The 13,884-nt window shown below is 51.0% G+C and overlaps 1 protein-coding gene across 1 annotated transcript in view; it reads right to left on the reverse strand.

The window, feature by feature from the left end:
• CCDC30 (coiled-coil domain containing 30) overlaps positions 1-13,884 on the reverse strand; it is a 41,376-nt gene that overhangs the window by 14,357 nt on the left and 13,135 nt on the right. Inside the window, exons 6-11 of the mRNA XM_051786124.1 lie at positions 10,560-10,675; positions 8,090-8,182; positions 7,291-7,397; positions 6,355-6,547; positions 1,694-1,792; positions 912-1,052 (exon numbers count right to left, since the gene is read on the reverse strand). Coding sequence (XP_051642084.1) covers positions 912-1,052; positions 1,694-1,792; positions 6,355-6,547; positions 7,291-7,397; positions 8,090-8,182; positions 10,560-10,675 — 749 coding nt within the window. The remainder of the gene's footprint in view (positions 1-911; positions 1,053-1,693; positions 1,793-6,354; positions 6,548-7,290; positions 7,398-8,089; positions 8,183-10,559; positions 10,676-13,884) is intronic.

Here is a 13,884-nt window from a genome sequence, read left to right on the forward strand (position 1 = left end):
TCCCATTTCCCCCAGCATCCCCCACATCACACAATTCCTTTCCAGCCCTTTCCTCCCCCTCTCCCACCAGCACTGGTTTGTATCCACAGCTCTGCAGGCCTGGTTTCCACCCCAGCTTGCAGTGTGGAGTTGTTGCAGCAGGACAAAGCCCTGGCCTGTAGATGCCACTGTTCCTCCAGCAACTCCTGTGTCTCTGGAGTTGTGCCAACAGCTCAGGAATTCCATGGTTTTTTACTTGCATTCAAGGAGGTGACTGGACTCAGAGCTGATTTAAGGCCTCTCAGAGCTAAAATGTGGGATTTATCCCAGATGGAACCCCCCCTTTTCCACCTTCCCTCAGGTCTGCCTGATCCAGGCTGTGGATCTGCAGCTCTTCTGGATTTTTAGCCTAATTTCCAGCCCTTGTCCAGCCCTTGGGCAGTTTTGCTGGCACCACAAACTGTCTCTCCTCTGTGGCCCAGCTGCAAGCCAAGAGCTCCAGCAACATTCCCAGCAGGGAGAATCCCCCAGGAGTGGATTTAGCAATTAAACTGCCTCAAGCAAAATGTGCTGAGGTCCCTGGGGAACATCCCAGGAGGGATCCCAGCAGGATGTTCATGTCACCTCCTGTGGCTCTGGGCTGTTCTGACTCCTGCAATAAACACCTGAGTCTGAAAATTCCCACTCTGCCCCCCAGAGAATTTAGGGTTTGGCTGCAAAGTTGGAATTACTGGTTTGGGATTAGATCCACTGAAGTGAAAAACAAATGATGGAGTTAGAGACAGCACCATGAAAACGGATGGATTGAAAACCCTCTGCCAAAGGTTTCAAACTGGAGAGAAGCACCAAGTCAAATCACCTGCTTGGAGGGGAACTGCTGGATTTTATGGAGCATCCAAAGGGAACTGGCTTGTTCAGGGAGTCCCACATACCTGGCTGCCCAGGACCCCCTTCTCAGCCTTCAGATCCTCTCTCAGCAGCTCAAGCTCAGATATAAGTTGCCTCCTCCTCTCCCTCTGCTCTCCCAGATGATTTCCCAACTTGTCTATGGTTTCCTGACAGCTTTCCAACATCTAGAATAAGAAACATTAGGAGTCTCTTCTCCAGCATCCTTTATTCTACCCAAAGAAAAACAAATTACAGGAAATGTGTCTTCTAGGAAACACAGAAAGGAGAAAAAAAGACTCTCAAAAATTTCCAGGGGGATTCCTGCATCTCATTCCCAGGGCTGGCAGGACCTCTCCAAAGGCCTGGAGCCTCTACTGACCAAGATCCCTTGGGAAGGTCCTCTCCCACCTGTAAGCAGCTCTGTCTAGCTGAAACATCAGGAAGATCCAGTCGTTGGGAACAAATGGACCTGGTGGGAAGCAGCTTTAAATGTACCTACAGACCCCTTGGTTTCACTGAACCCTAAACAAGAACTGAGAACCTTCACACAGGTGACACCTTCACCCTCACAACAAACCCCTCAGCTTGCAGAGCTGAAGGCCAGACCAGCTCCTGAGGGAGGTGACTTTTCATGAAGATCACTTGGGCACGTTGGCTCCTTTCCTCCAAAAACATCCCTCTGTCTCCAGGAGCTGAGGGACTCCAAATTCCCAGGAGATGCTGATAAGGAGCATCCCCAGGAGAGAGTCGCTTGAGATGCTCATTTCAGATGTTCCCTAAGACATCCCTAAACAAAGCAGTTGGTTTCCCAAGGGAAAGCTCTCACCTCCTGCATCTCCTGTGCTCCAGATGCCTCCTGCTCCTTCCTGTCCATCTCACTTCTGTTCTTCTGCACCTCAAGCAACTCTGTTTCCAAACTGGTGATCTGAACACGGACAAACCACGAGTTAAAACCAAGCCAGGACTCACAGTTAAATGCAGAACTCCTGCTAAACTGCTCCTTGTGCTGCCCTTCCAGGATCAGCCCCACGTTTGGAAGGAAGGAGCAGGAGGGGCTGTGCACAGGCATCAGCTCTCAGCTCTCATCCTGCTGCTTCCAAGGGGGAAGGAGCCACCCAAGGCCAAGTCAGAAAGAGAAGGAATTGCCCCACAAAAGGAGAGAAACAACCCAGGCTCCTGGTGCAAATTCAAAGTGCTCACAGGTTGTGGTGCTCTCCTGACACCTTGGAAGGAGGTCACCCTCCTTCCCAGGGCTGTGGCAGTGCCCTGTGACACTCCAGCTCTGGAGCTGTGGGTTCACAGGCTCAGCCAGGAGTTTTATTTAAAATATATTTATGTATATTATTATATACATATATATTTAATATATAGGGTTCTTTAATACCTTGAGATGGCATTAAGAGAATAAGCCACGGGCTTGGTCCCAAGTGGTACCTTTATTAATTTAGGGGAGAAAATAAGGGCACTTGACAAAGGTTTAAAAAGCTAGAAAAATGTTCTACTACAATATCAACTCAGCACATATTAATCCACAACACTTAAGTCAAGATCCAAGCAATCCACAAGACTTAAGTCAAGATTTAATCCCTCCAGCTCCAAGCCACATCAAGCATTAAGGAAGGAGCAAAGAAGGAGAAGCAGAGGGAGAAAGAGAGGAGGGGGAAGAGGGAGAGACAGCTTATAGAGCTGGGATCCTGTGGAAGACCAGTTCTTACATGTCCAGAAGCAGGGCCACGTGGCAAACACATACCTGTGGTTTTATCTGCTCTGGTCTTTGGTTTTATCTTCTCCAGGGGGGTCTCTGACCCACCAGCCACTCTGGGGTTCTAGGCCAGGGTGAGGGGTGGTGTCCTCACTGTCCCAGTCTGAGCTGGGTCAGGGGCTGCAGGAGCTGGGGGTGTTATAGGGCAGTGTCCTCACTGTCCCTGTGGGCTGGGGGTGTTATAGGGCAGTGTCCTCACTGTCCCTGTGGGCTGGGGGTGTTATAGGGCAGTGCCCTCACTGTCCCTGTGGGCTGGGGATGTTATAGGGCAGTGTCCTCATTGTCCCTCCAGGAACTGTGGGGTGTTATAGGGCAGTGTCCTCACTGTCCCTGTGGGCTGGGGGTGTTATAGGGCAGTGTCCTCACTGTCCCTGTGGGCTGGGGGTGTTATAGGGCAGTGTCCTCACTGTCCCTCCAGGAGCTGGGGGGTGTTATAGGGCAGTGTCCTCACTGCCCACCTGAGCTGGGTGAGGGGCTGCAGGAGCTGTGGGGTGGTGAAGTTTTCCTGAGCTCTTTGTGACTGGCAGCTGCTCCAGGGCTTCTCCATGTGGGTTCCAGGTGCTGCCATGAGGGATACAACACCACCCCACTTCCATGTGGTTCCACCCATCCCTTCCACCTCTACCCACCCCCAAAAGGTGGTTCTGACCCCATAATCACTGATCTGGTGTCTACAGCTGATTTATCCAAGCAGATATTCATACCAGACTTGTCCTGGTCCCTCCACTGCTCAAAGGTTGTCAATCCCTCCCTCAAGGCTCCAAGGACTCGGGATTTGGGACCCCTAAGCTCCTTCTGGAAGGCAGGAGTTTGTGGGGACAAGTGCTCACTCTGCACATCTACCCTTGGGGGGATCCTTTGGGATGGATTATGTGTCCTGCAGTTCTAAAAGGCTCAAGGAGCTTGGGAACATCCCAAAGGAGCAGCCCAAAGAAGGAACATCCCAAAGGAGCAGCCCAAAGAAGGAACATCCCAAAGGAGCAGCCCAAAAAAGGAACATCCCAAAGGAGCAGCCCAGTTAAGGGACATCCCAAAGGAGCAGCCCAACCAAGGAACATCCCAAAGGAGCAGCCCAGTTAAGGAACATCCCAAAGGAGCAGCTCAACTAAGGAGCAGCTCAAAAGAGCAGCACAATTAAGGACATCCCAAAGGAGCAGCCCAGCTTGTCTTCCCTGGCATGGCTCCTGCAGACCCTCTTCCCAAATCCCCCTGCTCCCCTGCCAGCAGGGCCCTCAGCAGCTTCCTTTTCACCTCCCTATGACTGAAATCAAGTTTGGGCTGGTTTTCTCATTTCTAAACTCCCCAGCTGTCCAGCTGCCCAAGCCAGGCTGTCCCTGGATGAGCAGGGACACTGGAGGGAGGTGAAATCCAGCTGCAGATGAAATCCAGGTTCACAGAACCACGGGATCCCAGAATGGGTTGGGTTGGAGGGACCTCAAAGACCATCCACTTCCATGGGCAGGGACACCTCCCACTAGCCCAGGTTGCTCCAACCTGGCCTTGGACACTTCAGGGATCCAGGGGCAGGCACAGCTTCTCTGGGCAACCTGTGCCAGGGCCTCCCCACCCTCACAAGGAGGAATTGCTTCCCAAAGCAACCCAAAGCTGAAGAAGTTCCAAATCCCTGCCAACCCCAGCCCATCTCCCATTTCCAAAGCAGGACATCAAAGCCCAGGAGCTTTGCTCTCCCTGACAGGCTCCAGCACATTCTGGCCCTGCTGGAGCTCCCAGCAGGGAATGATCTCTCAGACCCAGCAAAGCTGCTGCAATACTGGGATTTTAAGACAAAGAAGTGACCCACTAGAGGTGTTCAGAGGTATTAAAAGTGGGGTGAGACACTCAGACCTCTCACAGAAGAGCTAAAGAGCAATAAATCCCCTCCTCTTGCATGACTACGTGAGAGTTTGGGGTTCAAGCAAGGCCTTGGTGTTATGAAAGAGATCTCAAAGGCAAAACAAGCCTCCCCTCCTCACCCCCAGCCAGCCTTTGCTCAGAAGTTGATGCCCAGCAAGGCAGTTCCATCATTTTGCCCATTGTCCCTCCAAGCCACCACTGTTTGAGCCCTTCCTTTGTGCCAGCAGCAGAACAATCCTCCCCCTGTGTCCTGGGCCTGAGTCACAGCCTGGCCAGCCCAGGCTTTTGGAGCTGTGCCAACCCATGGAAATCTCCCAAGTCCTTCCCACATGGAGCAGGGCTGGCAAACCCCAGCAGTGCTGCCTTCCCTGGGCTCCAGCCCTTCCCTGCTCCCCTCCAAGGCTCCCAAAGCCCCCCTGGGGATGCAGGTGCAGCTCAGCCCCCTCTGTCTGAGCAGAGGGATCTAACCAAGGGTTAACTCATCTCCTCCTCCATCCCAGCTCCCCTCCACGCCCTGCCAGCCTCCAGTCCAGCCCAAATACTTCCCATCTCCTTGGTTACTCGATGCCATGACGTTCCCTGGGATCTGTTTAACAATCCACTGACCAAAGGGGGGATTTGTCCAAACTCTTCAGTTTGATTTGCAGAGGGTTGTGTTTGTTCTGCTCCAGTGGGGAATAGTTTGGTGTGAGCTGAACAAGCCCTGAGTTAAACCAAAGCACAACCATGGTGGACAGACCCTTTTCCATCCCATTCCAGGGCAAGCCCTTGGCTCCTTGGAGAGAGGAGATGAACATGGTGTCATTGGCATCCTCATTAAGATACTGGAACATGTCCTCAGCCTGGTTTAGAGGCTTTTCCCTCCCAGCCAGAGGCTGCTGACAGTGAATTCCTGGTCCCTTCCTTTGAACAATCCATCCTGGGGATGCACAGCTGCTCCAGCATCCATGTGGGATACACCTGCACCCCTGCACCACCTCCTGCACTGTGTGCAAGTGCAAGGACATGTCAGTCCTGACTGGAAACCTAGGGGGGGCTAAAATCTCCTCCCAGAAATCCAGGGTGCCATGGGGACAATGTGTAAGGGCTGTGGAAGGACAATGTGTAATGTGCTCCTCCCAGAGCTGCTCCAGAGGGATGGAGAATGCCTCCCTAAAACTGAGGTTTAAACCACCCTGAGAGAAGCAGCAGCAGCCTGAGAAGCTTCAATCCTTGCCCAGGGGATGGAGGTGGCCCTGCAGGGGTTGCCAGGAGGCCCCATGGATCTGGCAAAGCAGATATTCCAGGTGCTGCTTCACATCTGGGGTTTCCCAAAGGTTCCCAGAGCATCCCATGCAAATAGTAAAGGATTTCTATCCACCTCCCGAAGTCAAAGGACGACCTGAGTGGACTTGTCCTATTAACAGTGTCCCAACCACCAGAGGGCAGGGATAGATGGGCTATTGGGAAGGAATTCTTGGCTGTGTGAGTGGGGAGGCCCTGGCACAGGTTGCCCAGAGAAGCTGTGGCTGCCCCTGGATCCTCAGAAGTGTCCAAGGCCAGGTTGGACAGAGCTTGGAACAACTTGGGATAGTGGAAGGTGTCCCTGATCATGGCAGGAGTGGAATTGGATCATCTTTAAGGTCTTTTCCAACCCAAACAAGTCTGAGATTCTGCGAGGGGGGACAGGAGCTGGAGAAGACAATGCTCCTGTAACACTGGGAAATCTGCACTTCCAAATAAGTGTCATTTACTCCCTGCTTTCCTCCTTTTCCCCTCTTTTCTGAACTGGCAGGTTTTTCTTGTCAAACTAAATGCAGAGGGTACAGGTCCAGGTCAAACATCATTTTATTTAATCAATCAGGGAGAAATCTGCCCCATTCCTCACTCACCTTCTGCTGCAGTCCCTCCACCTCGCTCTCAAACTGCTCCTTCTCCTGCTTGGTCTGGATCTGAGTCTCTCCCAGGATTGATTCCAGCTCCTCATTGCGCTCCACCAAATCCTCATGTTCCTGCTCCAGTTTCTGCAGCTTGTGCAGGAGCTGGGAATTCCTGCCCTCCATGTTTTCCATTGCCTCCCGGCACCTACACACCAAAACCAACGTCAGCAAGGCCAGAACTGCATCCCAACCTTCCCACCAGTGAGGAAAAGCCAGGCTGCTCCTCACTGTGGAACATTCCTGTCCTGCTGATCCCCAGTCTCACATTCAGCATGGCCTGTGCCTGTTCTTAATCAGGTGGGAATTAAGGGTGATGGGCTCTACACAAGGAAGGTCTGGGAGAAAAAGGGTCAGGCATGAGGATGCCAATAAATTCAGCTGCTTGAGGTGGGAAGAGGCTTGGGAAAAGAGTCACAGGGATGGGATCAGCCCCCTTTCCTCCCTGAACCTACGGGAAGAGGTGCAGCAGCTCCCTGAGCAGCTCAGGGGAGAGCAAAGCTTTGAATTCCCTTAAAAATCCCAGTTTACACGTTGAAGGTTGAAAGCCAAGTGTTCCAGTGCAGCCCTGAAGAGCAACCAAATCCAGGGAAAACTTCCCAGCACCAAAACAGGTCTGGAAACAACAGTTTTGTGTGCACAGAGCCCCAGAGGCCCAACTCTGTTCTTTTAGGAAAGCAGCAAAGTGGAGGAAGTGCCAGAAAACAACCAGGGGGCTCCAGAACCTTCAGGACTGCACCAAAATCTCCCACCTGGGGGCAGAGGAACAAAGTCCCAAAGAATATTCCAAAGGATGCAACAATTCAATCCCCCTCCAAGACAGAGCAGCAGCATCCACAGCCCCAGGAACCCCTGAAAGTAAAAGAGGGGAAGGATTCCTGCCCCTCTCACCTTTTATGGAGAGTTTCACCCCCCTGATCTCTATCCTCCTGATCCAAGGAGGACCAGGCTCTTCCTGCCCCATGCTCATCTTCAGCCCTCCCTTCATCCCGAGTGCCCTGCAGGAAATCCAAAGTTAGCAGAAAATTAAGACTGAAATCAGGAAACCCCAGAGTGGTTTGGGTTGGAGGGACCTTAAACCCCATCCAGTTCCATCCCCTGCCATGGGACACCTTCCACTAGCCCAGGTTGCTCCAAGCCCCATCCAACCTGGCCTTGGACACTTCCAGGGCTGGGGCAGCCACAGCTTCTCTGGGCAACCTGTGCCAGGGCCTCCCCACCCTCACAGCCAAGAATCCCTTCCTAATATCCCACCCAAATCTCCCCTTTTCCAATGTGAAGCCATTCCCTTGTCCTGTCCCTCCATCCCTTGTCCCCAGTCCCTCTCCAGCTCTCCTGGAGCCCCTTTAGGCCCTGCAAGGGGCTCTCAGCTCTCCCTGGAGCCTTCTCTTCTCCAGGTGAAGCCCCCCAGCTCTCCCAGCCTGGCTCCAGAGCAGAGGGGCTCCAGCCCTGGCAGCAGCTCCATGTTTTCCCTGGACTTTCTCCAGCAGCTCCACGTGTTTCCCGTGTGAGCTCAGAGTGACCCCAAGGCCACTTGAGTCCCTCTTAAATAAAATAGTCATGAGCTCCATCAGCTCCACAACCTGAGCTCACCACGGGAGCAAACCCTCCCAGCCCAGCCCACGAAGGGCCTGGAATGCAGAGGGATCCTGTTTTTCTGGAATGCCCAACAAAATGCCCTTGGAAATACCTGCAGTGAGGCTGCTCCGGGCTCCTCGGGCAGGGGCTGCCCCGGCCTCTCACTCCTCTGGTATTCACAGATCTCCTCCTTGAGCTGCTCCACCTGCAGGACAAACCACTCTCTTGGATTTTCCATGAATGTTCATCCCTCTGTCGTGGGGAAGATTAAGATTCCCCCCTCCCAAATTCGCTGTAGAGGAACTGCACGTTTATCAATATTAATGAATTTCTAAATTATTTTCACCTTTATCGTTAATTTATTATCATTCCTCATCCGGAGGGAGTGGTTGGGATCCCATGGCTGCTCCAGCTGGGTGGACTCAGAGGACTGGGAGAGGAAGGGCAGGAAAAGGGGGAATCTCATGAAGCATTAAAGGGTGATTATCCTTCATTTCTTTCACTCACTGACCACCCACACACGGAACACCCCCTGTACTGAGCAGTGAGACCCCAACTGCTGATTCCCAGGACACCTTCCAGCCCTTCTGCCATGGGATCAATGGAATTCTGTTCTTGGCAGCAGCTGCTCCCACCACAGGCACTGACTCCACGACCCACAGGCAGGAAAAGACATTTCAGGACACAGAACTGTTGGCAATAAAGTGCATTTTAAGCATCTAAATTTAAAATTGTGGGTTTCTTAAGTTCTGTGCCAACAGTTAAGCCCCATTCCCAAGGAATACAGGGAATTTGCTTTTAGCTTAACCTGTAGTTAGAACTGATCTCAGTCTGGCTGCATTTTTTTCTGCACAGAGAACACAGTATCTCACATGTATCTGTATTTTTTTGTCTCTATATATTTCTTTTTTATAGATATTGAAATATATTTTTATATCAAAATACATATTTTGATATAAAAAACATTAAATAATAAACATTAGAGGATATTCAGTAAAATATTTATTAATATTTGTCCTTAATAATTTCTTAATAATATATATTAATATATTCTGTGTTGTTATATATAATTATATATCTTTATATGATATATAAATATAATAAATATTAAATATTAAAATATATTTAAACATATATACACATATGTACCCATAGTGACTGAAAGGAGCAACGTCCTCAAGCAAAGGCAATATTATTTGGAATTAAAAAAGAATAAACTCAGGAATTTGAACTAAATTAATTTTATTACTATATTATCACATTTTTAGGCAGCCCTAGAAACGAACTGTCTGGTAACTACAAGGTCTGAGGTGAAAGATGTGGAAGAAACAGCAATTTTTTTTATGTCAATAAATTAATTCAAGATATTATCTGATAAATATCATTCGGGTGAGATCTCCTCAGAGGTATTTGTGTTCATTCAAAAATACCCATTTTATGTGAGAGAACTGCAAGAAAACCACAGAGCCCAGTGCTGGGATGGCCAAAACAATTCCAGGTTGCTGAAGGGCTGATATGGAGGGATTAGGAGATAAGAACAGGCACAGATTTTGTGCCAAATGACACATTTTAATAGGAAACAGACTGGGTTTATTCCTTCCCTGTTGGCAATCCCAGTGAGGAACTATTTTGCTGATAGTCCCTTAATTGTTCCTTAATTCTAGATGGCACTTAGAGGATTCTGGATGTGTTACATCAGCAGTAATGTCATAGGAAGTCATTCCCTTAGGAAAACCCCTACTAAATTAGCAAATCAATCACTGCAGCTGCATTAAAAGAGGCTGAGAGGGACCAAAAATCAGCATCAATTTAAAACAGATTTAAAAGCAGCTGCTGGTGGGTTTTAGGCTAAGCTTAGCTGAACTGGACTCTAACCCAGTCCCAGGGAGAAGGTGGGTGTGTTGCTTCCTCTGTTTATCCACCTGACTTGGGGCAAATGTGGGCTAAGGGAGCTTGGAGCTGATCCTGCTCCAAAATGTGTCCCAAAGCCCCCCATCAGTCTGAGCCCACCCAGCCCCTTCGTGTCCAAAGGAGCATCCAACTCTTCCTGCAGGGAGGAGGCTCCAGAGCTGCATTCCTGGGAATTTATTCTGCCCATTTCCCAGATTTTATCATTCTGAGAACCACAAAACAGCCAAACAGCAGCCCTGGAAAGACTGGGGATAGAACAGAGAGGGGGAGGAGGGAGGCAGGGCAGGGCAGGGAGCAGGGATGGCTTCCAGAACCAGCCAGGGCTGTCAGGGAGCAGGGATGGCTTCCAGAACCAGCCCAGGGCTCTCAGGGAGCAGGGATGGCTTCCAGGAGCCAGCCAGGACTGTCAGGGAGCAGGGATGATTTTCAGGAGCCAAACCATGGCTGTCAGGGAGCAGGGATGGCTTCCAGGAGCCAAACCACGGCTGTCAGGGAGCAGGGATGATTTTCAGGAGCCAAACTATGGCTGTCAGGGAGCAGGGATGGCTTCCAGGAGCCAGCCAGGGCTGTCAGGGAGCAGGAATGGCTTCCAGGAGCCAGCCAGGGCTGTTGGCCCCACCGAGACCCCTGAGGGCCATGGCAGAGCAGGAGGGGGGTGGGTGGGTGCTCACCAGCTCCAGGAATGCTTTCCTCTCCAGATCCAGCGTCTGGACCCGCGCCCGCAGTGCCAGGATCTCCTTATCCAGCCGGCTGTTGTGCTCCATGGCCTCCTGCAGTTCAGTCCTGCCTGGAAAAGCACAGGACAGGACAAACTGGTCACTGAATCCCAGCTGAGGTGGAAGGGACCCACAAGGATCATCCAGTCCAACTCCTGGCCCTGCACAGACACCCCAACAATCCCACCCTGTGCCCCAGAGGATCATCCAAACCCTCCTGGAGCTCTGGCAGCCTTGGGGCTGTGCCCACTGCCCTGGGGAGCCTGGGCAGTGCCCAACCACCCTGGGGGGGAAGGACCTTTTGCTGAGATCCAACCTGACCCAACTCCAGCCCTTCCCCGGGTGCTGTCCCTGGTCCTCCCAGAGCAGAGCTCAGTCCCTGCCCCTCCTCTGCCCCTCCCCAGGAAGCTGGAACTGCACTGAGCTCTCCCCTCAGTCCCTTCTTCTCCAGCTGAACACACCAAGTGCTCTCAGTGTCCTCACACGGCTTCAAATCAAGGCCCTTCCCATCTCTGTTGCCTCCTTTGGACACTCTCCAATGGCTCAATCTCTCCCTGACATTGTGTCCCCCCAGAGTGCCCCAATGTTGAGGTGAGGCCGCCCCAGGGCAGAGCAGAGCGGGACAATCCCCTCCCTGATGCCCCCAGGACAGGCTTGGCCCTCCTGGCTGCCAGGGCACTGCTGACTCAGGGCCAACTGGCCACCCACCAGCACCCCCAGGCCCTTTCCTGGTACTGCTCTCCAGCCTCTCCTTCCCAGTCTGTCCGTCCATCCGGGGTTGCCCCATCCCAGGGCAGAATCCAGCACTTCCCGCTGTTGAACTTCCCATGGGTGGTGATTCCCAGCCCTGGGATCTGCCCAGGTCTCTCTGCAGGGCCTCTCTGCCCTCCAGGGACTCAACAGCTCCTCCCAGTTTTGGGATCACCTGCAAACTTGCTCAGTGTCCCCTCCAGCCTTCCGTCCAAGTCATGGATGAACATGCTGAAGAGCACAGGGCCCAAGATGGGCCCCTGTGAAACCCCCCTGGGGAGAGATGACAGTCTAATGTCCCCCCAGTCACTGCTCTGGACCTGCCCCAGCTCCATCAGGGCCCCCAGGCAGCCCCCACACACAGGTGTCCATGGGCAGGAGCACAGACACTCCATGTGGGAACATCCTCATGGAACACCATCCTTGTGGAACACATGGAACCCATCCCCACGGAACACCATCCTCATGGAACACCATCCTCATGGGACACCATCCTTGTGGAACACATGGAACCCATCCCCATGAAGCACCATCCTCATGGAACACCATTCTCATGGAACACACCCCATGGAACACCATCCTCATGGAACACCATTCTCATGGAACACACCCCATGGAACATCATCCTTGTGGAACACATGGGACATATCCCCATGGAACACATTCACATGGGACACATCCCCATGGAACACCATCTCCATGGAACACACCCCATGGAACACATCCTTGTGGAACACATCCCCGTGGAACACTATCACCATGGAACACATCCCCATGGAACACCATCCTCATGGAACATCATCCTTGTGGAACACATGGAACTCATCCCCATGGAACCCATCCCCATGGAACACCATTTTCATGGAACACATTCTCATGGAATCCATCCCCATGGAACCCATCCCCACGGAACACCATCCTCATGGAACACCATCCCCATGGAACACATCCCCATGGAACACACCCCATGGAACATACCCCCATGGAACACCATCCTCATGGAACACCATTCTCATGGAACACAACCTCATGGAACCTATCACCATGGAACCCATCCCCATGGAACACCATCCTCATGGAACACATCCCCACGGAACACATCCCCATGGAACACAACCTCATGGAACACACCCCATGGAACACATCCCCATGGAACACATCCCCACGGAACACATCCCCATGGAACACAACCTCATGGAACCCATCCTCATGGAACACACCCCATGGAACACCATTCTCATGGAACACACCCCATGGAACCCACCCCCATGGAACACACCCCATGGAACACATCCCCATGGAACACACCCCCATGGAACCCATCCCCATGGAACCCATCCCCATGGAACCCACCCCCATGGAACCCATCCCCATGGAACACCATCCTCTCCCTCCCACAGCGGATCTCCAGTTTCTGGGAGATCCAGGTTCAGCAGCAGTGCTGTGTCCCCTACAATCCACAGTCATCCCAGGGATTCCAGTTTGCCTCTGGATCATGGAGAATCCCTCCCCTCCCATCCTCAGCATGGGACTCACAAACAGTAAGGAAAGTTTTGGAAAACCCAACCAACCCAAAAATTCCTTATTTTCACCACAAAATGCCTCATTGCTCCAAGCAGGAACACAACCAGTTACTGTATCCATGTTTTCCAGGCATTAATATTTATGGAATGGCCGGGACAGGGAAACTGTGGCTGCACAGCAGCCCTTCAAGGCTGAATCAATAAACTAGTGCAATCACAACACCCATTAATGCACACCCCCAGTATTCCCAGTGCAAAAAACAGGGAAAGGTGTTGGGATGAGGAGCACATGGACGGAATTGTGTCCCAAAAACCAGAGAGGAGACAGTTTTCTTCCCAGAAAAGGGAAGGAAGAGTTTTTCCCTTTACAGCTTAAGGGGCAGCCATGGGAAATTTCAGCTCCACGTTGATTTTTATTCAGGCAAAAATCAAAACATCTCTCCTTGTTTGGTCCCAACCTGAGAAAAATAAAAACATAACCCACAACCCCAATCCCCTGATTCGAACCAGGATTCTGATAATGGAATTTTCAGCTGTGCAATTTAAAATAAAATAAAATAAAATAAAATAAAATAAAATAAAATAAAATAAAATAAAATAAAATAAAATAAAATAAAATAAAATAAAATAAAATAAAATAAAATAAAATAAAATAAAATAAAATAAAATAAAGAAAATAAAAGGCAAAGAACCTCTTCACAGAATCACAGAATTGGTTGGGTTGGAAGAAGATCTTGAAAATCTCCTCGTTCCAACCCTCAATTTCCACCAAAGCGAATATTTTACTGAAAAGACACCTGAGTATTTTACTGAAGAGCCTTGCTGATAAAATTCTAGCTGTTCTCCACTTACAAACACCCTAAATTGTCCCTCTTTTCCCATTCCTTTCTCTCCAGCTGCTTTCAGGGTTGATCCTACAAGGACAATAAAGGCAGCCCAGTTCTGCTTCTGAGCCCCAAACCCTGCAACATCCTTTAGACCCTTTACTAAACACAATTCCAAACCCC

Source organism: Manacus candei, unplaced genomic scaffold, assembly GCF_025592945.1.
Source record: "Manacus candei isolate 608988 ecotype Guabito, Panama unplaced genomic scaffold, ASM2559294v1 h1tg000022l, whole genome shotgun sequence".
NCBI classification, from domain to species: Eukaryota; Metazoa; Chordata; class Aves; order Passeriformes; family Pipridae; genus Manacus; species Manacus candei.